Raw genomic sequence first — 27,495 nt, forward strand, 5'->3', positions numbered from 1 at the left:
AGTCAGGGGTGTCAAACTAAACTTGACTAAGGGACACATTGAAAAATGAGAGTCATATCAAGGGCCACACATGTATAGTTTACTGAAATGCTTTTATTAATCAAAGTCAAATATTTTGTGTCACATATAGCCTTCTCACATACAATGTGGTCCTCATAAAGCCCTAAAAAGTCAGCAAAAGTTTAGCAAATCAAGCAAAACAAGGCCTTTCACAGGCCTGAATTTGCAAACGCTCTGGTTCTGTGAGTCTCAAAGTCGGCGAATCTGCCAAAATTCTGCTTCGAGTCTCACGTAATTGCAGTTTGAAAACAGTTTCCCGTCTTTTTGGTTTGGCGCACATAGGCGGGCCAAATTTATTGGGAACCTTAATTGATATACAGGCCGGATCAAAATCTGTGAGGGGCTGGATTCGACCCGTGGGCCTTGAGTTTGACACATGCCTTAAGTAGTATTCCCGGGACACAAACACGCGTTTCCTGGGGGAAAGTCTTGTGTTTTCCCCGGGAGGCAATATTTGTCAAAGGCAGAATATGTGACAATTTCTGAATGAAGTATTGTAGTGCTGCAGAGATGCCCCAGCCTACAGATGGTATCCTACAGACAAAAGAAAACATCTTTTGGTACAGATCTGTGCAAAATTCATACTATAATCATTTTAGTTTATTATATAAAAATACTAATACAATTAAATAAAATTAATCATATCGCAATCGCAATATCAGTTAAAATAATGGCAATTAGATATTTTCCTCATATCCTGCAGCCCTACTCATAATACTTATAGCATTGTTCTTTAATTATTAGATCATTGTGCCTACTACATAACATAACACAGGCTTACATCTTTGGTTTTCCTCTAGTGCCACCATCAGGTCAAACTCTATATGTTCAGCTCCACTATGGCTCTAAGAAGTGCGAGGTCTGAGGCTTAGACTGTAAAAAGACCTGAGGTAGGATATTATTTTTACTGGGATGATATAAAATATCAAAACAGGGCCCCACATGCTTGTATTACAATGAAGAACTGGACCAAATCCAGCACACGTTTGCTGTTCTGGGCCACCACTGTTTAAAGGGTAACTACCGTTTTCTTTCGACCTGGACCCTATTTTCCTATGTTTGTTATCTGTAGGGATCCTTTCCATAATGTTGTCAGACACTTAGAATAATAATCTGAGCCTTTCAGTGGCACAAAAAAAAGCACTTTTAGTGGACCAAATTGACGATGCACATTTGCCCCATAGGGTTACATAGCAGCCCAGTCTGTGGCTGCCGGTTACAGCGTTCACGCTTAATACTGGACCACTGTCAAAGATTGTTGTTCCTATTAGTCTCTTCACTTTCACACAAAAACATAGGAAAATAGGGTCCAGGTTGAAAAAAACGGTAGTTACCCTTTAATGAACACTAATGCACAGATCACTTGCAGATGCAGAAACACGCTAGGATTGGTTTCATGCATTAGGATTAGGATGCAGCCACATGATGAACCAGGGCTTTGGAACATTGTCCTCCTGTATTTATTATTCAAGTTGCCATTTGTACATAGTGTATGTATCAGGGTTTGTTAGCGATGCCGCGGGGAATGGTGCGTCTGTCATAGTACCATGGGATTTATTATTGATGTTGATGAGAGCAAACATGGAATCTGCACACACTCATCCATTATGTTCAGTCAGTGTCGAAGCACTGATGACCAACGCCACTCAGTAATTATGTCCGCGTCATAATAATTCAGCGTTACCATGTATTCACTCGAGGATTAGCATGATTATACGGTTACATTGTTACTTCAGATGCGGTTTTATCTGAAGACCACACGTGTCGATCTCCAAATAATGCTTCAAAATGATCCGTAAACACAGCCGCGCAATGATCTCGTGATTACGAGATGGGGATTATAGGGTATTATCTCAGAAATATATCTTTCATCTAATCTGAGAGTTAATTCTGATACATTTTCTCTTTGTTAGAAGATTTCTCTTGTAGTATAAGATTGTTGCGTCACAATTAAAGACACAGAAGTTGTAAGGATCCATTTTCATCGGTGAGTACAATGCAGGGCTGCTCGATTCTGGGAAAAATCATGATCACGATTATTTAACACGATTACTCATTGACTTTTGGAAATATGTTTCAATTATTGAATTTTAAAAGGTACACTGTGTAGGAATGTCTTCCATCTAGCGGTGAAATTGTATTTTGCATTCAAACAAATAGTGCTCTCGAGCGCCTCGCTTTTCAAATGGCGTGTTGCAACTACGGTAGCCGTTATGTACCATAACGACAACATGTCTTCCAATTTTCGCTTTTTCGGCGACGAGGATTCCTTCTCCTGTGGCTCAGCATAAGTATGATCCTCCGTTATGAACTAAAGTGCAGTGCAGGCTTTCAAATTTGCCTCTCACTGATCTCCTTCTCCGTTTCAGCTGGTTTCAGTCACGTGACGCTGGCTCTGAACGGAAACACGTTGTGGATTAGCTAGACAGGTAGGCTAGTGCTGTATGTCCCTCTCAGCCATTATAGTTTTTCAAAATGGCGGAACGACATGGAAGCCTCCTTGGACTTGCCCGTCCAGTGTAAATACAGATAAGAAATTCTTCACTTAGGAGGATAAGTCAGATCATTGGCAGAGGTCATTTTACACCAATGAGAACATATTTATGAATGAAGACATTGATTTTAGCGTATAAAATACTTAAAACACAACACAGTGTACCTTTAAAAAAACAGTGAAACAGTTGAACAAATCAACAGTGAAAACACCCTGAACTGTGAAATTTCCCTTCATGCTTTTCCCATTTGAACTTTTTTTTTTTTTTCTCATTCAGAACACGAGACAAAATAGGAGTTTACTTGCAAAATGTAACGTGCAAAATAACCGTTTTTTTGTTTGTCGATTACTCACTCATTGTGATTGTTAGGAGCCGGAATCGTAATCGCGATTAAAAAATGTGATTAATTGCACAGCCCTAGTACAATGTGCTTCCATACACACACCGCGACTCACACTCCCAGTTACACAAACACCCTCTCTGGCGATAGGTAGCAGAGAGTCAAATGAAAGTTAACAATTGATTTTCATGCCTGCCTTCACATTATCATCACACAAAACATTCTGTTTTTTGTTTAGTTTTTTCTCCAGGAGAAATCTGATAAAATAGTTTTCACTGATACAGTACTGTGACCTATTTCCTAGCTATTAGTTGTTTTTTTTCATATGTGAACATGTTACATTATATAGTGTCAGAATGTGTGTAAGAATAAAAGGTATGTCTTGTGTCAAGCCTCTTTTAATCTCAGTTTTCAGAGTAGGGAATGAGCAGAAGCTCTAGTTGGTACACAGTGCGGTTCATCTTTTATCGCGTCATTTTGAACAGCTTCCATCTCTGTTTTTAATATTCCCACGACGCTGGGTTATTACTGACAGTGACAGGAAACACTTTATTGATCGGATATTCCTTTAAGCTGTTCCAGAGTTCACTGAACTGGAAGTGTAAGAGTTCCTACAGAAAGCAACAGTGTACTTTGACTTGGGTCTTACTTGAAAATACTTTTTGGTTGTTGGTGAAACATACTAGATTGAGCTCTTTGTGTGCATCCGTTGAGTTGTTTATTCTTTCTTGTAATGAATAAAAGCAACATTTCTTTAACTTCACTTACTAGTCTCCTTTATGTTCACATGTTGCTAATCCGACGTTCACTTTTCAGTTTGCTGCTCTGCTGTACAGTATGTGAGAACCGTTTTATAAAGCCGACATGGCTTTGAGAAATGTACTCAGAGAAAAATAATATACTTTTTTACCCTATTACATGTATTTAACAGCTGTAGTTATGTTTCCAGATTCAGATTTTACAAATTTAACATGATCAGCTCTTAGAATGTTGCCCTGTAACAGAATAAACTGCCCAAAAGTTCATTAACTGTTGTATAATTATATATAATTGGATAATACATAGTCAAATTTGCAACATTAAATTCTGCTTAGACATTATGCATCAGTCATAATGAACTCATGATATAATATGCACAATAAAACTATAACACATGCATTGCTCACAATGGCCACTTTTACATTTGAGCACATTTGGCTGATTATACTTCTATACTTTTTCTTCGGTAGAATTTTGAATGCAGAAGTTGAATGAGTGAATTGAGTTTTTTTTTTTTTTTTTTTACATTGCAATATTCCTACTTTTCTAATTTCACCACTGGTAAAACAATTAAGCCCTGGTTTGACTGTATTTGCGTGTTGTTTCAGTTATTCAATATGTATATGTGTATATGTAATGTATCAATGTAATCAATTGGTTTAGTCGTGGAGTAGGACATTGTCCGTCTCGGCTGCTCTGTGTTCTGCCTTCTGGTGATTGATTAGTTTGGTCTAGAGAAAGCTCTGTTTGGATTAGCCGTCCTGTTGTTTGTATTGCTAAACGGAAGCGGCGAAGATGGATATAAATGGTTTGGACGTTACTTTAATTCTCTTGTTTACGGTAGTCAAAGTATTCGACTGTTTTAGTTAGACAATTTTTTGACACACTAGACTTTTTTTTTTTTTTTACTATACATGAAAAGACCGTGGCACTTCAGGCTCGCTTTGTTTACACTGCAGCATATGGTAACACAACAGCGTATGTTAACCTAGTTACTTTATACTTGTAATGATGGAGTCACAATGCGAGTATTTCATGTATTTTCCCGCCGCTCCAATATCGAGTTTGTCAGACCCGGCGGAGTACACAACTCTTCCGCGGCGAAAGCACGTCTACCTGGGGGAGGTAGTCCAGTTCCTGCTGGTCCTGCGGTCTCGGAACACAGCGGTGGGGAGGGATGACAGCTTCGGCGGTTTACCTTGGAAGGACCTGGCGGGTTCTCTGTCTGCTCTGGCCAGTGTGTGCGTCGCCGAAAGCCGGCAGCAGCGACCCAGCGAGTACCAAGCCGATATCCACAGCACCTGCAGCGAGGACGACGGGGAAGAGGAGCCCGAAGAGAGGAAGTCTGGAGGGAAAAAGCCGCCGGACAGTAACCGGACTTTCATACAGTGCAGCCCGCATCTCATTCACAACAGCTCGTCCAGGGATGGACGGCAGTCTGGGAGGGAACCGGTGAAGGTAAGAAGGATAAAGTTCGAGTAATTAAGAAATGTTAGGTAAGGAAAGGGAGTAGGGAAAGCCCTTTGCTCTTTACTATCTAATCGCCTACAGTCTGTATTAGGGCAAAACAATGGCTTGTAAATAGGGCTGGGGTATCGTTCAAAAATGTTCGATAATGTGACTTTGATACCGGTTTCTTAATGATACTTTTTTCGATACCAATTTTATTGAACAAAAATAAATTACAACATTACGGCACAAATCTTTTTATTTATTTTTCATCTCCTAATATGTGAGCCCTGTCTCGGTCGTGCTACGTTTACACGTGGCCGGCTATTTTCATAAACGGACATTTCAAGCTCTCCGTTTTCAAAAATAACATTGTGCACAGCTGTCAGTTTTCAGAAAAGTGTTACACGAACCCATGTATATATGCCGTCAAGAGCACGCCAAACCTGTAGGTGGCGCTGTAACGAGAAGCTCGAGTCCACGTTAGCCAATCAGAATCCCGAAAATGGCAACAACAGCAACCAATCACTTCCTCTCTCTTCTCTTCCTCACTTCCTCGGCTGTCTAAACCTCCGTTTGTCTCAGTTTACATGCAAACGTACAAACAAAGTTTTCCAAAATCTCCACTCTGGCCGGAGTTTTTAGACAGAATCGTTTTCAGACAGAATCGTTTTCAGAGGTGAATTCTTCGTTTGCGTGTAAACGAAGGGCACAAACGAGGGGAAATGTCTCCGTTTTTCAAAATAACTATGTATGTGTAAACGGGGTATCGGTGTGTAACGTAGAGTTTTTCCTGCGTGTCTCTACGACGTGTGACGTTAGACAGCCAATCATTATTAGATCTTGGTAGAAACATGCTGCATGCTGATTGGCTCAACGACGCTGATGAGATTTACTCCTTACTGTACATACACACCGCCGCCGACTTGAGCTTCTAAAGATACCAGAAGTCGTTCATTTTCAATGGAAGCTGGCTTCTCTCAGCTGCAAGGAGCGGCAGATCTGTCGGCGTTTTGGGCGTTTTGAGCGACCAGAGCAACCAGAGCGTCTATCAGAAAGTTGAAAGTAGGTCAACTTTATGGTAATGAGCTATGACGTGGTTCAGCGGCAAGTAGCGGCAACCAATCGGAATATAGACGTCCTTCGCGCTGGCTGATTCCAGAGAAACATACGATGTAAACTTTCGTTCCTACAAAAACATTAGTTCAGAGGAAAAGCTCATCATGGCCGTTGCTGGGTTCCCTATCATTTATGATATTTGCGTATAGGGACCAGTTAACGTTACCTGCCGGTCACATCATCTCCAAAACAGTCCGCTCACGGTGAAGTCCTGCATGGATCAACAGCTGGCGGCTGCTCGCTCTGCCTGCACGCTGCTGCGGTTCAGCGGCTAACGAGCGAGCTAACTGCGAACAGACACCGCTGAGACCAACAACCAATACACATTCTGTCATTATATATGTCATTTATAAAAGGTCTCTAGTGTCAGTGTATTGGCCGTGCAGTGGCTGCTTGATCTTTTTCCATGATGAACATAGAATGCTGCTACGTCAGAGCGGCCAAAGCCTCAAACAGCTTCCCCGGACTTTCTGACAAGCGTCCTTGACCGGGCGGCCAGAGCTTCTTTGCAGCTCAAGTCGGCGGCGGTGTGGACGTACAGTTAGGTGTTGAAATTAGGCGACGCATTTATCGATACTCGATGCTGCAGAGCCAATCCGGCTGGTGCCTAAAAAGTATTGACATCGGGACCCAGCCCTACTTGTAAATGTTAGCGCAGGGACGATATGCTTTTGGCCCGATTCATTTCTTTCACGATACATGGATGCCGGATTTGTATTGCGATTTTCATTTACTGTGATTTTAGAAGTATTGCGATTTGATAGTATCGAGTATTGCGATGTTCTTGTCCTCCTTTAACAAAAACAAAAGTTGAATAATAGCCTACACTTCTAGAGACAATATAAGATGAGACATTTCTAAAAACAAATTGTTTTCTAAGAAGAATGCACGTCACATGTCAGTCAGTCAGTCTGACATTTATTTCATTTGTAATGAAGTACATAACATGGATTTTCTGCTTTCGCTCTGTTTTCCTGGAAACAGATATGATGTAGTCGCCATCGGCGGTATCACATAAACAGAAATATTTAGGCCAATCATTGGTTCAAAAAAAATATTGATTCTAGGGAAAAGAATCGATTTTAAAAACTGTTGCAAAAAAAAATCACAATACATATGATATTAGATTATTTTCCTCACCCCTAGTAAATGTGTTGGGAGGACATTTTGACTTTATACCAAACCATTACACTGACCTACCTTCAGTGTAATAGGAAGTAACCTTTACCTATTTCCTGGGTTGAGGAGAAACCAAACCACAGTCATTTATACACTTCCTTTCTACTCTGACCTTTATTCTTCAGTTTGATGTGATTCTCTCTGAGGCTGGGTGACCTTTGTTGCTGCCTGTTGCAGCAGTCTTTGTGCTCCAGATGTGTCCAGACTTGACAGTGCAGTCATGTCTTCAGGGGCTTTCAATCAGCTTCACATCTCCAGCTACTGAAGACATCACGTTATACTCTGCTGCTGGCAACAGGGACTGCACAGCTCTGTACATGGCTGGGTACAGATACAGAACCTCAGTTTTGGCTGCCAACCAAATTGTTGCCAAACACGGCCCCTCACAAATTTTGATCCGGCCAGCATATCAATTTTGGTTCACAATAAATCGGGAACTGTTTACGCGACACTCAGCAGAATTTGGCAGATTTGCCAACTTCGTGACTCAAAAATTGCTACAGAATCAGAGAGTTTACATATTCAGGCCTGTGAAACAGGTTGTTGTGAGTCGGCTGTGTGGGAGCTCCTTTTAAAAACGTACTCGTTGTGCTTGATTTGCCAAATTCTACGATGGCTGAGGAACTATGGTTAACTGCTCCTCAGATCTCTGCAGGGTAAATCCAGACAGCTAGCTAGACTATCTGTCCAATCTGAGTTTTCTGTTGCACGACTAAAACTACTTTTGAATGTACACATGATTGGTTTAAAGAAATGCCAATAAACCAGAGCATGTTTCTCTTCCATCCCGAGATGCTGTGTGGACTAGCCAGACCTTCCTCCGCAGCGCTGTGGAGGAAGGTCTGGCAATGGGAGACTAGTAGTACATTCACCAAAGATGACAGTGATTGTAAGGTGTACAGTGCCTGACAAAAGTCTTGTCGCTTATCTAAGTTGTAGGAACAACAAATAATAACTTGACTTGTAGTTGATCAATTGGAATCAGAAATGGTTTATATGAAAGGCAAAGGCTTCTGGATTATGCTTATTATACCAAAATAAAGTTTTGTATCATTCATTGAGTTTTATCATTGAAATAGGACAGAAAGGTCAGATTTGGCTTGGACAAAAGTCTTGTCGTGTCTTTATATGATTCAACCAATCACAGATTAGAGTTTCACCTGTGACAAATACTGTAATTAACACATTCCTGGGTGTGTATAAAAAGAACTCCAGCACACCAGACCTTCATGTGAAGTGCAACCTGACCTCTCACAACATGCCAAAGAGTCACCCACAGACCAAAGTGCTGATCATCAAGAGCCTGAAGACCAAGTCTGCTGCTGAGGTGGCAGACATCTTCAATGTATCCAAACGTCAAGTGGAAAGGATAAGAAAAAGATTTGAAGAAACTGGTGAAGTTCATGACAAGTCCAGGTCAGGCAGACCCCGTAAGACAACTGTTCGAGAGGACCGTTTGTTGCTTCGACAGTCCAGGGCCAGCCCTTTTTCTGGGCTGGCCACCAGAAACCCCTGTATCTATAACAACAGTTTGTCGAATTCTCTCACGCAGTGGCCTCCATGGCCGAATTAGTGCTCACAAACCAGCATTAAACAGAAGACAACTAATAAAGTGTGTTGCATATGCAAAGGCCCACAGCTTGGTGAAAGGATGGACAGTGGAAAAGTGGCAGAAGGTTGATTTTTCTGATGAATCATCCATTGAACTGCATCCCAATTGCTGCAAATACTGCAGAAGACCTGTTGGAAACCGCATGGACCCAAGATTCACCCAGAAAACAGTCAAGTTTGGTGGAGGAAAAATCATGGTTTGGGGTTACATGCAGTATGGGGGTGTGCGAGAGATCTGCAGAGTGGATGGCAACATCCACAGCCTGAAGTATCAACAAATTATTGCTGCCCATTACATTCCAAACCACAAGAGAGGGCAAATTCTTCAGCAGGATGGGGCTCCTTGTCATACTTCAGCCTCCACATCAAAGTTCCTGAAAGCGAAGAAGGTCAAGGTGCTCCAGGATTGGCCAGCCCAGTCACCAGACATGAACATTATTGAGCATGTCTGGGGTAAGATAAAGGAGGAGGCTTGGAAGATGAAACCAACGAATCTTGATGAACTCTGGGAGTCCTGCAAGACTGCTTTCTTTGCTATTCCAGATGACTTCATCAATACGTTATTTGAGTCGTATGGATGTAGTCCTCCAAGCTCATTTTCTTTTTCCCAAGGCACCATGACTTTACGTATGCTCTGATGTTATTGTAGCATGTTTGTGTATTCACAATAAAGTATAATTTCTATCGTACATTGCTGTATTTTTGTATGCGACAAGACTTTTGTCCAAGCCAAATCTGACCTTTCTGTCCTAATTCAATGATAAAACTCAATGAATGATACAAAACTTTATTTTGGTATAATAAGCATAATCCAGAAGCCTTTGCCTTTCATATAAACCATTTCTGATTCCAATTGATCAACTACAAGTCAAGTTATTATTTGTTGTTCCTACAACTTAGATAAGCGACGAGACTTTTGTCAGGCACTGTATACCTGCTTGTTAATGAGCAACTTTATTTCCCATATTGTCATCCAAACAGAGTCTCTGTCTTTAACCTCTAACATCTCGTCCGATGTCTGCTTGTCCTCCTGCAGGCTGTTCTGGTGTTGGACGACCAGGTTGTCTTCCGTCTCACCGTCTCGTTGGACAAGCTGCCAGTCAACACACTTAAAGCCAAGGTCAGACACATCTGCATTTAGACAAATAGGGCCGCATGGTATGACAGAACGTACCACGAGACAAAATCTATTTATTAACCGTTTCTACTGTGGTGACTATTCCTTAGATGTAGGGCTGCAGCTAACGATTATTTTCATCGTCGATTATTTTTTCTCGATTAACCGATTAGTTGTTTGGTCTATAAAATGTCAGAAAATGGTGAAAAATGTGGATCAGTGTTTCCCAAAAGCCCAAGAAGACGTCCTCAATTTTTGTTTAGTCCACAACTCAAAGATATTCAGTTTACTGTCACAGAGGAGAGAAGATAATAGAACATATTCACATTTAACAAGCTGACATCAGAGAATATATTTTTTTTTTTTCATAAAAATTACTCAAACTGATTAACCGATGAAAATAGTTGGTGATTAATTGAATATTTGACAACTAATGGATGAATCTTTGCAGCTCTACTTTGACGTCTGCGGTTTGTGTGAGACTGTTGGGGGCGATGTTGCACATTAGACCGGTCGGAAACCTCCACATGAGGCTAACTATAATATTTTTTTTTGTCTGCCTCTCTGTGCTGTCAGATCGTAGTGACAGTGTGGAGGCCGGAGGATGAGAAGGCGGAGGTGAGGGAACATGGCTACCTGACTCTCCTGCAGCTCCGGAGTCCAATACACACCTTCAGGCAGGACCTCAACACCTTCAAGGCACAGGGTACACTCACTCTGTTTCCCTCAACACTAGACACAAGCTCTGCTGGCCTGTGAAAAGGCTGCCTAAAGCCTGATATATGCTTCCGCGTCAAATCTACGCCGTGGCTACGTACAGTGGTACGTGGAGACACGCCGAAATGTCAGGGTTTCCGCGGGGTCTTAAAAAGTCTAAAATTTCAAAATCTAAATATTAGGCCTTAAAAAGTCTTACATTCGCTGAAGTAATGTGTTCTAGGTCTTACATTTTAAACAGGTCTTAATTTTCCTACGTCTATGCAACTCACCTCTAATGCTCTTTTTTAATTCTGTGGTGTAGTTCTTTCTGTAGCTAGTCCAAACTTAATTTCGCTGTATTAGACTACAAATGAGACCAACATGCAACTTAAATTGCAGCCAATCAGCTTTCGTGTTATTGCGCGAGTCTCTCTCTGATTGTACCACAGACATAAAACAGATTTTATTCTTTAGGTATGTGGAAGTGCAAACTTTGCGGTACTTGGCTTGAAAAACCTGAATTTAGGGCTCAGTTGATATTGATGATATAGGTCTTAAATATCATTCATAATGGTCTTAAAAAGGCCTTAAAAAGTCTTAAATTTGACTGGTGAAACCTGCAGAAACTCGCACGAGACGTGCACCTCTCGAAAAATATAACTACACATCGGGGCGACGCACTTCGCTCGGCCGTGGCTTGGTAGCGTTGGATTTCCCCCGACTCATTTCCTGGTTCTCCTTCTCCGTAAACAACATGAAATCAAGGAGAGGGTTAACTTCTCCTGCTCCAGATTTCTCACCGTGGTCAGAAAGCACAGAGGAGACACTTTGTTTCTCTCACTATGACTCTAGAGTCGCTCTGAAGATTATCACTGTCACTCTCTCACTCGCTCTACCACACACTCCCCACACACACATGCCGGCCCTGCTGTTCTCTTAAAGAGATCAACACACACGTATCAACTTCAGGCCACTTACGCAGAAGCATGAATCAGGCTTTAATTCTAAGGATTCACTGTGCCACATGTTGTCATAAACATTTCTGCTCCTCTGACAGAGTTCCTAAAGTACAGCGTGTGTCAAAACTATGAACAGCCGATGCAGCTGTGCCGCACGTCATATTTACTTGACGTCACTTTTAGGGCTGCACGGTATTAGGAACATATCTAATAGCGATTATTTTGCCATTGCGATATGATTCATGATATTGGAGGGAATGATCATTTTCATTGAAAAATATTTGCGAGGATCTGTACCAAAGAAACAGAGTCTGTAGGATAGGATTTGTAGGCCCAGGACATCTCTGCAGAACCACAATACTTTATTTAGAACGGTTTGACACATATTTGGCCTTTAAAGTGCCCATATTATGAAAAAATCACTTTTTCTGGGATTTGGGGTGTTATGTTGTGTCTCTGGTGCTTCCACACACATACAAACTTTGAAAAAAATCCATCCATGCTGTTTAGAGTGAGATACGGTTTCTGAACGTGTCCTGCCTTCAGTCTCTGGGTGAGCTGTTCAAAATCAGCACGCGAGCAGGCTAACCGCAACCATTAGCTCGTAGCGTTAGCATGCTAACGCTATGGCTAACGCTAGCATGCTAACGCTAGCATGCTAACGCTAGCATGCTACCTCGTTCTCAATAGCAAAGCACTGCTACAACACACACAAGTTCACCATAATCTACAAAAGAACTACTTCCATGTGCGCCCTCATTTAGAAGTCTCCCAGCTAATCCTGCCTTGTAACTGAGCAAAGTTGTAGAAACAGCCTTTCTTTTACTGTCTATGGAGCTAGCTAGCTGACATGATCTACATCTGAGCTACTGGGCATGTGCAGTGCAATCAAAGATAGTACAGAAGAAGAAAAGAGGTCTCACTCTATAGCTAAAACAGAGACCAGCTGAAAAGAGGATCTGCAGCAGTGAGAGAGAGCGGTGCAGTACAAAAATATGGTGTTTTTTGAAAATTAAACCATGTAAACCTATTCTGGTACAACCTTAAAATACAATTATGAACCTGAAAATGAGCATAATATGGCTGCTTTAACAAATATTGCGCCCCCCCCTACGATTTCGATATTGCACTAGTTCATATTGCGATTTCGATAAAATTGCGATTAATTGTGCAGCCCTAGTCACTTTTAAACGACGGCTCAGAGGCAAAGATGTCTCGTGTTTGTTAAACGCCTGTTGCCTCGACTCCAATATCCTCTCTGGTTTTAGGACTACAGAATTCTGGGGAATGGCTTACAAAATCCGATGTACAGTGACTGGTTTTAACTTGTGTGTGTGTGTGTGTGTGTGTGTGTGTGTGTGTGTGTGTGTGTGTGTCTTGTTTCCATTCCCAGTCAGCACCACCATGCATGTTCTCCCACCTCCCAGTGTCCAGTTTCAGCACATGGCTGTCTCTGGAAAACACCTGACTGTCCTTAAAGGTAGACCAGCAAAACAAACACACACACACACACACACACACACACACACACACAGTAACGATTCCAAATGTTACTGTACAATAATTGTCTCAGATGTAATTGCGATTAACAATATAATTGTCTCTTTCAGTCAAAAAAAAGAAAAGAAAAAAGTATGTATTACTTTTTCAGACAATTTTAAGTTTTGCATGAATCCCAGGATACATCTTTTGGGTTATATCGCTGTTATGTGACCCAGATAATGTAGTAACACAAATACACAGCCTATGAAGTAAACCACGCCTCTTCATTATCAGAAAAACATTGGATTTTTGAACATAAAATTGACAGTTACCATCAATAGTCATACCCCTAAAGACCTTGGCTAATGTTAGCAGTTAAACAAAGAAACGGTGATTACACACACACCCCTTTAAAGATACTACTCCCTCCCCGTCCTCAGTGTTGAACTGCAGCTCTCAGGATGAGGTGTGTGTCAGAGATGTGAAGATCCTTCCTAACTATAACCTGTCCTACCTCCCCATGATGCCAGATGGTTCAGTTCTCATAGTCGACAACGTCTGGTAAGACCACTGTAATGTACTGTATACTCTCTGTCCAGAAGCAGGGGAGCTGTTAGTCTACGTACTGTATACACACACAAAAATAACCAGCTGGGCTGATGCCCAATGTTTATATATTACTGAACATTCCCACATTCTGCTGTCACTGCAGGGCTAGAAAGTACTGCCCACGCGGTTTCATTTTAAAGGAGTACTCCATCAGGAACTGTGTGGGTTCTTCAACACTAGAAAGGCCAGCATTCCTTTTAGTCCTAAAACTGCCCTGCAGGTAATATTTACCCGCTGCCGAAAAAGTGTCAGCACTCGCAAATATGCCATTTCTTGAAGCAGTGAAGTTATTCATTTTTATCTATTTTTTTTTTTTTTACAATAATCACGACTTGACAAAGTAACTATAATATATAAGAGTCAGTTTATGGCCTTTACAGAACAAATACACACAGTACACAGTTCTGTCCTGTAATGGTTGAGCCGACACTAAAGATATGTGAAAATATCAAATATTTGTAATTAGTTTAGCTAGTTTAAAAACTGCTATATGACTTCCTCACTTATGTCCAAATATAGCTTGTGATGTGTCAGCTGCCCTGTCAAAAGATGTTTAAATAGCACGTGTTGCTAGGCAACCGGCCGTGTTGTGAACACTGAGCGCAGCAATATGCAATATGCAATCTTTTTATGTGGGAGTAAAAACTACCTGCTGGCATTTTTAGGTATAAATGATCATATTTTCATTTTCTTTTTATACCACATCCCCCATAACTCACTAGATGATTAGTAAACCCATTTTAGGAAAACTCATGAACTGAGAGATGAAGGGGTTTTATAATAACATAAAATGCCACGCGGGTACATTTTACTATTTTTTTCAACCTGGACCCTATTTTCCTATGTTTTTGTGTCTTAGTGACTGATGGGAACAACAATCTTGGACATTGTAAGTTAATAGGGCAATTGTCCAGCTTGTATTTACCTTCACAAAAGTGCTTGTTTTACCACTGGCAGGCTCAGATTAATATTCTAAGTGTCTGACAACATTATGGAAAGGATTTCTAAGGAGGTCGACCTTTCTGTTAAAGAGTAAGATCCTTTTCTTAAACATAGAAACATCCACAAAATTGCGTTCGCCAAACCCACCAGACTCCATGTAAATAAACAGTCATTTTAGCATCATAAAATCCACTTCATTCAAAGTCGACAGAAACAAAATAAAAATATGAAAAGCAGTTTTGGGTCGTCTTTCCACTTTTCCAACCATCACAACTCTAGTTTTGGTTCAAGTATACACATAGTTTACCGATTTAAATGTGAAAATATGTTGGCTCTATACACGCTAAAAGTATTGTTTTTTTAAATGGAGTATGGTGGGTTTAGCGCTAGCGACCTCAGAGCTGTTTCTGGTTAAACAGAAATGTCTTAAAGAGGTTTTAAAAAGGCCTATATCTGTAGGGTTCCTTTCCATAATGTTGTCAGACACTTAGAATATTAATCTGAGGCTGTCAGTGGCAAAACGAGCACTTTTTTGAACGTAAATACAAGCTGGACAACTGCCCCATTAACTTACATTGGAGCTTGTTTCACCACTGCCGACTGCAGCGATCGCGCTTAATACTGGACCAATGTCAAAGATTGTTGTTCCTGTCAGTCACTGAGACACAAAAACATAGGAGAATAGGGTCCAGGTTGAAAAAAATGGTAGTTACCCTTTAAAGTCTCCTCACAAACACCTGTTTGTTTCCACTTCTCACTAAAGCCACCAATCAGCTGAGGTTACAGTGGCTTCATTCTATCGAATGGACAGCGAGTCATCGCGTTTACCCAGCATGCTCAGCGCCCTGGAGGAGCAGAACTTCCTGTTCCAGCTGCAGCTACAGGATACAGCAGAGGAGGACTCCAGTGAGGTGAGGAGACACGACGGAGGCAGCTTCCTTCATTTCCTTTATTTTATTAAATCGCCCGGTCTCAATGAGGTCAACATCTCATCCATTTTCTTTTCTAGTAGAAACCCAAAATAGAAGTATGAACCGGAAAATGAGCATAATGTAGGACCTTTAAAAAAAAAATAGCTTTTTTTTTTTTAATTTATTTTTACAATTTGTACATTCAATCTTCAATCACACCAACATTTAACATAACTACTTTATATATTGTCTGTGACTGTATGTAATTATGTTTGTGTATGTATGTGTATTGTTTACTCTATATGTCACCTTTTTGTTACACAGTATCTTCACAAAAAAACAACAAAAAAACAGCTCACAAACATATAGTTTCATTTTTTTTATTTTACATCCGGACATTGTATTTTTTTTTTTTTTTTACAAATATTACAAGCGAATGTGGCATGTTGGGGACTATTTTCAGCAGCGGATTAATCCAAATTTGCTGCTCTAGTGAGTATTTGCGTCAGCAGGACGGTGTGTGTGGGATTGAGTCAGAACAATCTGTGTGTGTGTGTGTGTGTGTGTGTGTGTGTGTGTGTGTGTGTGTGTGTGTGTGTGTGTGTGTGTGTGTGTGTGTGTGTGTGTGTGTGTGTGTGTGTGTGTGTGTGTATGTTTTCATGGTGAAAGAGGAACATGTCACCCAGGGCAACAGTGTGGCCCTGTCATGTGTTTTTAATCATTTTAGTTTTTCACATGAACTAATACATGCATTGTATATATTTCTGTAGGGTTTGGAAGTCCCATTGGTGGCTGTGTTACAATGGTACACTCCGACACTGCCTCTAACAAGGTAAGTAACTGTACTACTTGGAATGTAGCCACTTGGCAGGTTTTTACAAGAATGTTATGCAGTGAGAGAGCTGTGAAAACAAAGTAGTAAAATGATCACCTTTAGGATTAAAGGGTGACACATTCATTTAATGAACATGTCAAAGCAGGAAAAGAACACAGGTGCAAGTGATAAATGATCATAACTGATAGGATTAAAATGACTGCTGTATTCCATTTTGGTGAGCTAGTTCCAGAGTGCATGCAACCGAGCCATCGCTAACGATATTTGCTCTGCTTAGGCTTTTAACAAGCATAGGCGGAAATCACGGAGGGATCGGGGGGTGGGGGGGGGCTTTGTCCCGCCCTAAGAATAAAAATATCAGTATTAAATAATAGGGCTGGGACGACATGATTTTGTCCCGATTCAAGTCTTTCACGATTCATGGGTGCCGATTCGATTTATATTGCGATTCTAGAAGTATTGCGATTCGATAGTATTGAGTATTGTGATTTTCTTTTCCTTCTTTAACAAAAACACAAGTTGAATAATACACTTCTAGAGACAATATATCACGAGACATTTCTAAAAACTAGTTGTCTTCTAAGAAGAATGCACATCACATCACATGTCAGTCAGTCTGACATTTATTTCATTTGTAAAGAAGAACATAACGTGGACTTTCTGCTTTTTCTGCTTGGCTGGAAACGGATATGATGTAGTCGCTGTCAGGGTTACCGTATAAACAGAAAATATTAAGGTGAATCATTGGTTAAAAAAGGATAAAAAATATCGATTCCAGGAACAAGATTTTAAAAGTCGTCGCAAAAAAAATCACAATACATACGATTTTCGATTCCCCCCCACCACCCCCCCCCTCCCCTATTAAATAATATAATGATATATACTTAAAAGTATTTTGTAAGTAGTAACACAATACAAATGGAAACGGGGCAATGGTTTTAGGTTTAGAAGCAGAGAGTCCCCCCCCCTCCCTATCCTCACAGTGGTTTGGTCCAGTGCCTGCCTGCATTTCTCCATTACCTACAGTACATCTACAGTGGTATACATGTCCTATACACGTACAATTTGGGCTATACTAAGTATTTCCCCTTGAAAAATGACAACTGTTGGATGCAATTTACGCTCACGATGACGAGTCAAAATGTCGGCCGTAAAAAAAAGGTCTATTAAAAAGGAAATTAAAATGCTTGTTTGCCTTCCCTCCAGATACATCTCTAGTTGTTATGCGCTGCCCAGTATCCGCTTGGATCGTCCTCGGCTAGTGATGACAGCTTCCTGTCCTCGTGCCGTCAGGCCTCTGGAGCACTTCTGGGTAAAATACACCCTGCTCAACAACTTGCAGGACTTCCTGGCCGTCCGTCTGATCTGGAACTCTGACGGTGAGTAGCAGGCTGGACCATCACACAGTCTCCCTTTCTAACCTCCTGTGCCCTATTCGTAGGGGACTAGTAGGCATGGGCCGGCTACCGGTTTCAAGGAAAAAGTCGCGGTTTCAAAACCACTAAAATCTTCGGGCATACGGTTCCCATGGTATGAGGTGTTTTTTTGGTCAAGGACAGAAAGTGCACTTTAGAAATCCCTCTCCCTGCCAGTGTGCAGTATTTGAAAATAAAATATTTTAATGTTTTTGTTTTTTTTACCCAGACATTTCGAAATAATATATTTTAAAGCTGTAACTGCAATACCGTGAAACGGTGATATTTTTGCTGAAGGTTATCACACTGTCAGAATCTCATACCGGCCCATGCCTAGGAACTAGTATTACCAGGGGACCACGTGATTTAGAGTTGACCCCCTCAGTAATACTGATTCAATACTGATTCACCTCCAACGCTGCCAGCAATGGGCGTGTTAGCAGCAACTTGAGGCATGAGCTAAATGCAATGCAAAGTCAGTGTTGAGTTACAGAAAACTATTCATCACTCTGACAGGCAGATCAGATTACATTTAGAGTTGTGTGACTCATTTCTAGAGTAAACATCTTATCTGTTCACAGTGCCGGCCACTAACTCACGTGACTCCTATGTAAATGACATTTCATCAGCAACAAATTCTGACAATCGAAAGCAAAAGCAGCACCCAATATTTTTTTCTCTCTCCACCCCCCCACCTACTCGTGCACATCCGGAGAAAAAAACAACACCAGACACAGCGTAGCTTACCGGCTGGTAGCGTGCAGCTAAAGACACGGGTAGGGTAATGTTAGCTTGGCGGTAGCCTGCAGCTGCACGTTTCCAGACACCATGGCCACATAGAACTGGAAAATCTTCCTGCTTCCCTGAAGTCACTGTGTGGCAACATTTTGCCTTCCCCATGACTGAGTTATGTGATTGGAATGTGTGGATTTGCACAGTATTAGTGTTACAAAGAGAGGTCAGCACAACATGAATATTACTATACAATGTCTTTAATCATCCTGTTTTCTATTTTTACCTCCCTACCCCTACCACCATCCATCCATCCATCAGCTGATAGAGGAGGCCAGCAGGATCCCAGGGCCCACCCGGCAGTGGTGTGCCAGTCCCCTCTCAATAACCTGGGCCAGTGTAGGAAGGGCTCCACCCTCTCCTTCACCGTGGCCTTCCAGATCCTCAGGACTGGACTCTTTGAGGTACTGCATGCTTCTGAAGATACATTAAAACAGTAATACACAGTAATGCTCAAAGTATATATTCTCCCATCTCTTTCCTGCTCCATGATAACTCTGTAGTTGAGCCAGCACATGAAGCTGAAGCTGCAGTTCACAGCCTCGGTGTCCACCCCCCCTGTGGAGGTTGGATCCCCGATGAGGAACTGTCCATCGTCAGTCAGAGAGCTGCTGGACAGACAGAACCTGGGCCGCTCTCAGAGCTTCTCTCACCAGCCGCAGCCCAGGGCTCACCACGTCAGGTACGCAGGGTCAGCCTGCAGCAGCACCACGCTGCTTTCAGTAGCTTTCTGTTTAGACTCAGAGCTTTATTTATGTGTGTGAATGCACCACTTTACAGATTATGTTAAGAGACAAACATTATGGGTGTTTGGTGTTTTAAGCCCCCAACGCCTCCTTCCAGGCAGCGCTGCCTAGAAGGCACTAGGATTTGGCAATGGTAAGGGTTAGGGTTAGGGTTTGGTGCCTTGAAGTCGACGGTGGAGGCTTAAAACACCATCGGGTAGGCCTGCACGATTCGGGGAAAAATACAAATCAGGATTTTGAGCTTAAAATTGATATCATGATTCTCTGCCATGATTATTTTCTCACGAAGTGTAATGTTTATTGCACACATGAACCATGACAAAACAAATTGGCAGTACCAAACATAGATTATTTTTGGCACCTATAGCACATTGTGCATCACCACGAGCCTGTAAACATAGAGGCTTCAGTGAATAGAGAAAATAAAGTACCTACTGGCCATTTAAGTACAGCAGACTACCAAAAATAGTGACATATAACACATTGAACTAAATATGGCCCTGATACAGGTGCTATCTGAACTCTTTGAACATGTCTTAACATAATTAAAACATGTCAATGTCAAATGCTTTCAATGAATTAATTGAAGGAGAAAACAATATATTAAAAAGAAATCGAAGTCATTTAAAAATTAAATCGCAAAGGGGTGAATCGAGATCATTTGACCCAGCCCTAGTAGCTACACATACAGGGTTGAAGAATGGTATAGGAATAGCCATGATGTTTTAATCTTTGTGCTACTTCAGTGTCCCACTTTAGTATTAGTTTTTCTTGAAGGTTTAAGTTTAGTTTCAGTTAAGTAAATTTCAGTAAATATATTCACTGCTTTTTTTGTTTTAGCTTTAGTTGTAGTTTAGTATAATAACCCTGGACAGGGGAGACATTTGCAGACAGACCTACACATTCCTGTCTATCATCATGTGCATAACCCAGTGTCTCTGCTGGCTCCAGGTCCGGCAGCGCCATGGAGCACCGGAGCATCACTCCTCCTGCAGGATCTCCAGCAGGCAGAGGCCGGTACCTGCCGCCCAGCCACAGTCTCATCTCACTGGACAAAATAGCCAAGAGAGAGTGTAAGGTGTTGGTGCTGGAGCCGGTCCAAGAGGCACACAGCCGGTAAGGCTTTTACAATGTATTATACGCTCTCAAAGATGACATGGGGTAGTTTAAGTCACTTTAATTTTGATCTAAGGGTAAAATTACAGCAGAGTTTGTTTATTTTGGCTTCTTTCGTTTAGTAAAAATAGTTTTGTCAAAACATTTTTTGTATTTCTCAAACAATTATTGTATAGGTATTGAAAAACTACTCCGGTGTCCCATTGGCTTGAGTATCGAAATATTCTCAAAGATGTGCAGCCCCATTTGATATAGGTCGATAAGCAGTGGTGTTAATATTGTCGCACGTAGCTACATGCTAACGGCAGTAAAATGTCATCTTGGCTGCCAGTGTCGTTAAATTCTCCCCAATTCCGGGTCACAGTACTCCTGAAACATTTTCTGTTTATGTAGTATTTGGCTTTAAAGCCTTTGCAGTAGCTCCAGCTTCAACTAATGAAACAAAACTGGAGCGCAGCGGAGATTCCAGGAAACACGCCGGCCAATCAGAGCAGACTGGGCTTTGTCAGGAGGGGGGCTTAAAGAGACAGGCGCTCCTACAGAGCGTCTGATACAGAGGGTGAATACAGGTGCAGCAGCAATGAGCAGTATCGTTTCTTTCGCTAGTCCAAATATCATTTTCTGTATTAGGACTACAAATTAGACCAAGTTTTTTTGTTTCTTTTGTCGTGATATACAGTAGATCCTAATTTTCATTCATAATGGTCTTAAAAAGTCTTAAAGGTCCCATATTGTAAAAAAGGAACATGTAGGGTTGGGCGATATATATCCCTGATGTTTTCACAAAAAATCTGATTTACGATTTAAATTGATCCACCCCCTCCCTACACACACTTAAAAATGATGACAAAGAAATTGTTCAAAACAAGTTTTAACTTTATTTTGGCACGCACGCACGCACATATTAATATTATGCTATATATTCAACAACAAAACGGATGCGTGAGATAAAGCTGTTTTCACACAGAGGTAATTCACTTCTCGTTCCTTGCCTAAAAGTTAAATTAATTTTAACTTTAGTCGCGCAACTTTGCCCCTATTTTCACCTGTTGCTGAGTAACCTACATTAACATCCCATGGTCTCTTGAATGTAGCATACCTGTAGCAAGCTCCTTTGTAGTAACTAGCGGTAAAAAACATCGAGGAGGAGCTCCGTGCTACAGAGCGGCGATTGCTAGTTGTGTAAGTACAGACCTCCGTCACAGCTCGGTCGTATCAGCAGCATTTACTAGACGTGTTGAGCCGCAACAGAGTTCCTCAACACTGCCTCTGGTGCTCTGTCAGGTCAGGTAGCTGGTGGTTCAGTTATCCGAGAATAGGTGACTCTCAGCCGGGTACAGAGCACCGCGAGCTGCCGGTCATTTCGACGGAGATTACGGTTAAGCAAGTAATGAAATGACTAGTTAAGAAAAGAACTTGCTAATGTTAGTCCCTGTTGCTGCCATGTTGTTTGTGTATCTCTATGGCAAACGTGCGGGGGGGAGGGTTGAGCCCTAGGAGAAAACCGATTTTCATTTAAACAAGTCAATGCAAAGGTGCTGTATAACACTCAATCCACAGAGAAATGCACACAGCCCGTGTTCAGAAACTGTCTTTAAACGAGCCGTCAGGCCTTCTGTACGGTTGTGATGTCACTATTATACTATATATATATATATATATATATATATATATATATATATATATATATATATATATGTATATATATATATATATATATATATATAATGTGTGTGTGTGTGTGTGTGTGTGTGGAAAGTGGCGCTACAGTGCCGTTACAGTCATTCCCCGGCTGCAATGACGGTGCAGAGACTCCGACAACGCAGATAGACCTGGAAACACTGACCAATTAGAGCAGACTGGGCTTTTTTCGGGAGGGGGGCTTAAAGGGACAGTCAGCTAAAACGGAGCGTTTCAGACAGAGGTATACAGGTATATTGAGACAGACAGTATGACAAAAATAATGTGTTTTTTGAACATTAAAGCATGCAGACATGTTCTAGTAGAAACCCAAAATACAAGTATGAACCTGAAAATGTGATTGATATGGGGCCTTTACATTTGACTTGGTGAAACCTGCAGAAACACATACTGGTTGTGACTCTCGGACAGAAAACTGTGAAGGAAAACCTGTTTCATATTGAATCTTCACTCCGTTTCTCCTCAGATGACCTGGAGAGGTCAGAGACACATACATCAGTGTTTGGTCCCTCTGTCCAGCCGCCAGAGCATCCACCCTGTGCCCTGAAGGCAACACAGCGTGGACGCAGTGATGGAAGGAAGAGCAGCGTTGATTGGCCAGAGAGGAGGAGGAGTGGGAAGGTGATGGAGGGATAATACAGCTGGCCTGAAGAAAAGAAAAGCCCCCCTGCGGAGCCACAACAGTTGTTCATTTCATTGGTTTATCATTTCAATTTTGTTTTGGTTTTTACTTTTCCATCAAGCCTTCGTTCCATTTTACTCAACGGGTTATTTCCATTACCTTCCTATTCCTGTGTATTTATAGTTACTAGTACATTTACAAGATTCTTTTGGAACTCGGCGTTGACTGTATTTTCCTTTCTTATGGCAGCTCTTGTTTTCTTGTAGGATATAATCAGGAAACCCCAGACTGCCTGTGTGTGTCAGGCCTGGGAGCACAGAATAAGCTGGATGGATCCAGTAGCTGGTATTTATTTTGATAAAGTAATAGTCCAACATTTTGTGAAATAGATTTGCTTGCCATCGAACCCCAGTTAGATAGGAGAAAAACTGCTGGCCTAGCTGCATCCTAAAGACCTTGCAACAGTCCTATTTCCACCTTGTGCACTATATGGCCCTTTCCTGTTCCAACCGTAGACTATAAAGATTGACGACATGTCTCCACTTCCTTCCCACTGTACAAAATTGAAGCCAAAATCTCCCGGATACAGGCAACGCCATCTTGTAATTTTGGAGTCTGCGCAGTAGTGATAGGGGCGGATCCGCGATATCGAAGTCCCGCCCATACACCCGCCCAACCAATCCTGAGTCAATCCCAGCTGTCAATCATGACATTTCACCCCGTTATTATAGCATCAAAGAACTAATAAAAACCAAACTTATCAGTAAAATTGTCATGTGAACAAAAATCAGCATGATAACAACTACCTAAATGACTGAAAACCATCTTTGGGAAACATTTATTTGACGTGTACTTTGACTTTTGGCCTACGTTTGGCCTATGTCCTGTCGGCTAACATGGAGGGGGCGGGGCTTATGACCTACACTGCAGCCAGCCACCAGGGGGCGATCCAGACGTTTTGGCCTCACTTACACAGTCTATTAAAGCTGCAACGATTAGTCGACTAATGGATTAGTCATTTGATAGGAAAATAGGCGCCAACTATTTTGATAATCGGTTAAATCGTTAGTCATTTTTTCAGCCTCTCAAATAAGGAGCTTTCCAGCCTCTTTTCTGTTTTACATCATTAAACTGATGGGCAATTTTCACCATTTTTCTGAAACTTTATAGACAAAACGATTAATGGAGAAAAAGAATCAGCAGATTATTCGATAATGAAAATAAGCGTTAGTTGCAGCCCTACAGTCTATGCAACGACCCCTGGTTTCAACATGACAATGCCCCCCCCCCCACCCTGCAGCCAGGTTCCAACATCTGGTGGAAAGCCTGGACCCAGAAGAGTGGACGCTCTTATGGCAGCACATTAATCCCCATGGTGCCAGATGTTCCACTGTCCACATACTGTACTTTTGGCCATACAGCGTAGCTTGTTAGCAAGTATGCTAGTCCCCAAAGTCAGTTGGGTTTCGGTCACTTAGAAAAACCCTAACCCTAAGAGAACGGGAGCCACTGTTGGGTTAGGGCCAACATGTAGTTCCAACAATAACTGCTGCAGCTGTGCACTACACAAGATCCAACATGTTAATCAGACAGCTGTGGGCTCCATGCAGAGGGGATTGGTCTCTCTCTGTTGACAGAGCTGGGCTAGCAGTTTCCCCACTGCTTCCAGTTTTTGTGCTAAGCTAGACATGTTCTGAAACTACTTGTGTGCTGTAAATGTGATTCTGGGTATGACAGAAAATAGGGAAGTTCACTTCCCACAATATCAGACCGCGCCTTTAAATAAGCTAAGACAGAAGTTCCCATCTGGGAGGTTTGAACTACAGTCTCTCTCTTCAGTATCGGAAACATTTAGGGGAAATTAATCAGTAATTACAATGTATATTGATAGGTTTAAGGTTACAAATTGTGTTTGTTTTGTTTTTTTATAACTGAACTACAAAACTGGATGACAGCTGCGTGTTGTCCTGCACCTTCCCTAGCAGGAAGTGGTTTGCACTCAGACTGACTATTGGTCTTTACTTTTTAAAATGGGTATTGAGTATTGAGTGTGATCCAGCTCCATACAGTAGTCTTTACACTGGCTTATTATTTAAATGTATTTGTCTTAATGATACCTTCATTTGTTGGCAATGTTTTTGTTTTTTGACCTGTTACATAGACTCCGTGGTGTGAAAGTGTACCAGCACCTTTTACAGTGTGGTCCCCTTATTTCATTCACTGTCCAGTAATTCAAAACCCCTAGCAACGTAACGTATGTTACATAATCGCTGCTAATGACTCCTATGCATAATGTGTGAGCCTCATGTGGAAACAGGGTCCAGCTGAAATGAGAGGCTGTTGTTGAACAATTAACCCTTCTAATGTAGTCTGATAATTACAGAACAGAACTCATTTCTTACGGCGTTTCCCAGAAAGAACTGTCATTTCTATTTTCCGAGGGTGCTTATAAACCAGGGGTGTCAAACTCAACTTCACTAAGGGCCACGATGGAACATGAGAGTCCCATCAAGGGCCACACATGTACAGTTCATTGACATGCTTTTATTTAACAGAAAAAGTCAAAGATCTTTGACTGTACTGTTGCGTGTCTCATATAGTCTTCTCACATACAATTTGGTCGACATAAAGCCCTAAAAAGAGTCAGCAAAAAAGTTACTTAGCCATCCCAGAATTTAGCAAATCTGGCAAAACAATGATTACATATTTTAAAGTAGGCTACTCGATTTACAACAACCTGTTTCACAGGCCTGAATATGCAAAGTCACAGTCTCAAATTCTGCTTAGCGTTTCGTGTAATTGCAGTATTTTTGGTTTAGCACACAACTAGGCGGGCCAACGTGTATTGTGAACCTAAATTGATGTGCGGGCCGGATCAAAATCTGCAAGGGGCCGGATTTGGCTCCGCGGGCCTTGAGTTTGACACTGTTCTTAAACGCATCGCTTATTACTGGGCCCATCATTTGTTTCAGGTACTAATTATGGAGAAAACAGACAATTCTTTGAGTTGATTTCATTCATTCATTTCCAGAATCATTTTATTTGTTGAAATCTTAATGTAAATATTCATTTGTTATTGGAAACTTGGACAATTTTCACCAATTCTTTGGAGTCAAATAATTGGAAGTATACCCAGTCAACATGGTCTCTGTTGGCCCAATAATTAGTTCCAAATGACATAGTTCTTTTCCAGGAACAGTGCATTGAATTTACAGTTACACATCAGTTCCTTTCCAGGAAATGACTAGGAAACTATGGGAAAATTAAACGGTAAAATAAAACGTTACTAGAATGCTTATAGGCTAAAAATGTGAGGTTGGTAATAACAGAAAAAGGTGTGTATACATTAACATATTGGTGTATTGTCACTAATTTACACTTGATTGCCAATTGAATGTGTGTAAATTCCACTTTTGTTTAGCCTATTAGCCTAGATTGGCTTTTCAAACTTTCTGCTGCAGCTTGCTTACAGATGTGAAAAACACACACAAACACACACACACACACACACACACACACACACACACACACACACACACTTAAATTTAAAAAGAAGGGTGGTATCGTGTGTTATGCACAAATTAAAACTGCACTGTAACTCTCTGCAGAAGACAGTTTAAAACACACACACGTACATTTCACCCCACATTAACTGAGTGTGGACAGAAAGACGTACTGATTTACTGTAAATATCCGTGAGGCATTACCAGAAATGCTGCTTAAAGCAAAAAGACCGTGGTGTTGGAGGAAAGGCCATGGTTGATCCCTCTAGAGCCTGACTGTACTGTTAATGTAACATTTACCATGAAGTCTTGGCGATGCAGTATCTTATGAAAAATGTTGAGATGGAGCGTAAATGTGCTCTGTAAATGTCGTTGCTGTTATTCAGCACATTAGATGTGGATGTTTCTATAATGTTAGTCTCTCATTGCCTGACCTGTCTCCACGGCGCTGTGGACACAGGTCTACACCACAGATACCAGGGCCGGTCACCAAAACATTCAGGTTCATCCTCTGTGACCATAAATGTCCACAGCAAATGTCGGGTAAATCTAACTTTGATTTGTCACAGACCAAAAGTATTGGTTAGGGGGAGTCTAGTCTGGCATTGCCAGACCTTCCTCCACAGCACTGCAGAGGAGGGTCTGGCTAGTCCACAGAGCATTCTGGGATGGGAGAAAGACGTGCTCTGGTTTATTGGCATTGTCTTTAAACCAATCACAATCGTTTTGGGCGGCGCTAAGCACCGGACGGAGCAACGGCGCCTCTGCAAAATAGCCTCTGGAAGGAACTTGTTTTGGTGGAACGTGTACATTCAAAAGTAATTTTAGTCGTGCAACAGAAAACTCAGATTGGACAGATAGTCTAGCTAGCTGTCTGGATTTACCCTGCAGAGATCTGAGGAGCAGTAAACCATAGTCCTCAGAAATCCACCAGAGTTTAGAACGCCAACACAAAGAAAGAGGAAGGTAACGGACATATGGCGGAATTTCCGGCGGCACCGGAGCAATCCCGGAAATGAAAAGTCGTCGATATA

General features: G+C 41.5%; 1 protein-coding gene across 1 annotated transcript; it reads left to right on the plus strand.

Moving 5' to 3' along the window:
* Positions 1-4,372: 4,372 nt before the first annotated feature.
* On the plus strand, positions 4,373-25,757 carry map11 (microtubule associated protein 1). Its single transcript, XM_035993750.1, has 13 exons — positions 4,373-5,112; positions 10,049-10,132; positions 10,706-10,835; positions 13,181-13,267; positions 13,710-13,830; positions 15,584-15,731; positions 16,502-16,563; positions 17,773-17,945; positions 19,035-19,177; positions 19,277-19,455; positions 20,471-20,635; positions 22,803-25,363; positions 25,614-25,757. The coding sequence occupies exons 1-12, from the start codon at positions 4,663-4,665 to the stop codon at positions 22,804-22,806; spliced, it is 1,746 nt and encodes a 581-aa protein (XP_035849643.1). The 5' UTR covers positions 4,373-4,662; the 3' UTR covers positions 22,807-25,363; positions 25,614-25,757.
* Positions 25,758-27,495: the final 1,738 nt, after the last annotated feature.

Source organism: Sander lucioperca, chromosome 17, assembly GCF_008315115.2.
Source record: "Sander lucioperca isolate FBNREF2018 chromosome 17, SLUC_FBN_1.2, whole genome shotgun sequence".
NCBI classification, from domain to species: domain Eukaryota; kingdom Metazoa; phylum Chordata; class Actinopteri; order Perciformes; family Percidae; genus Sander; species Sander lucioperca.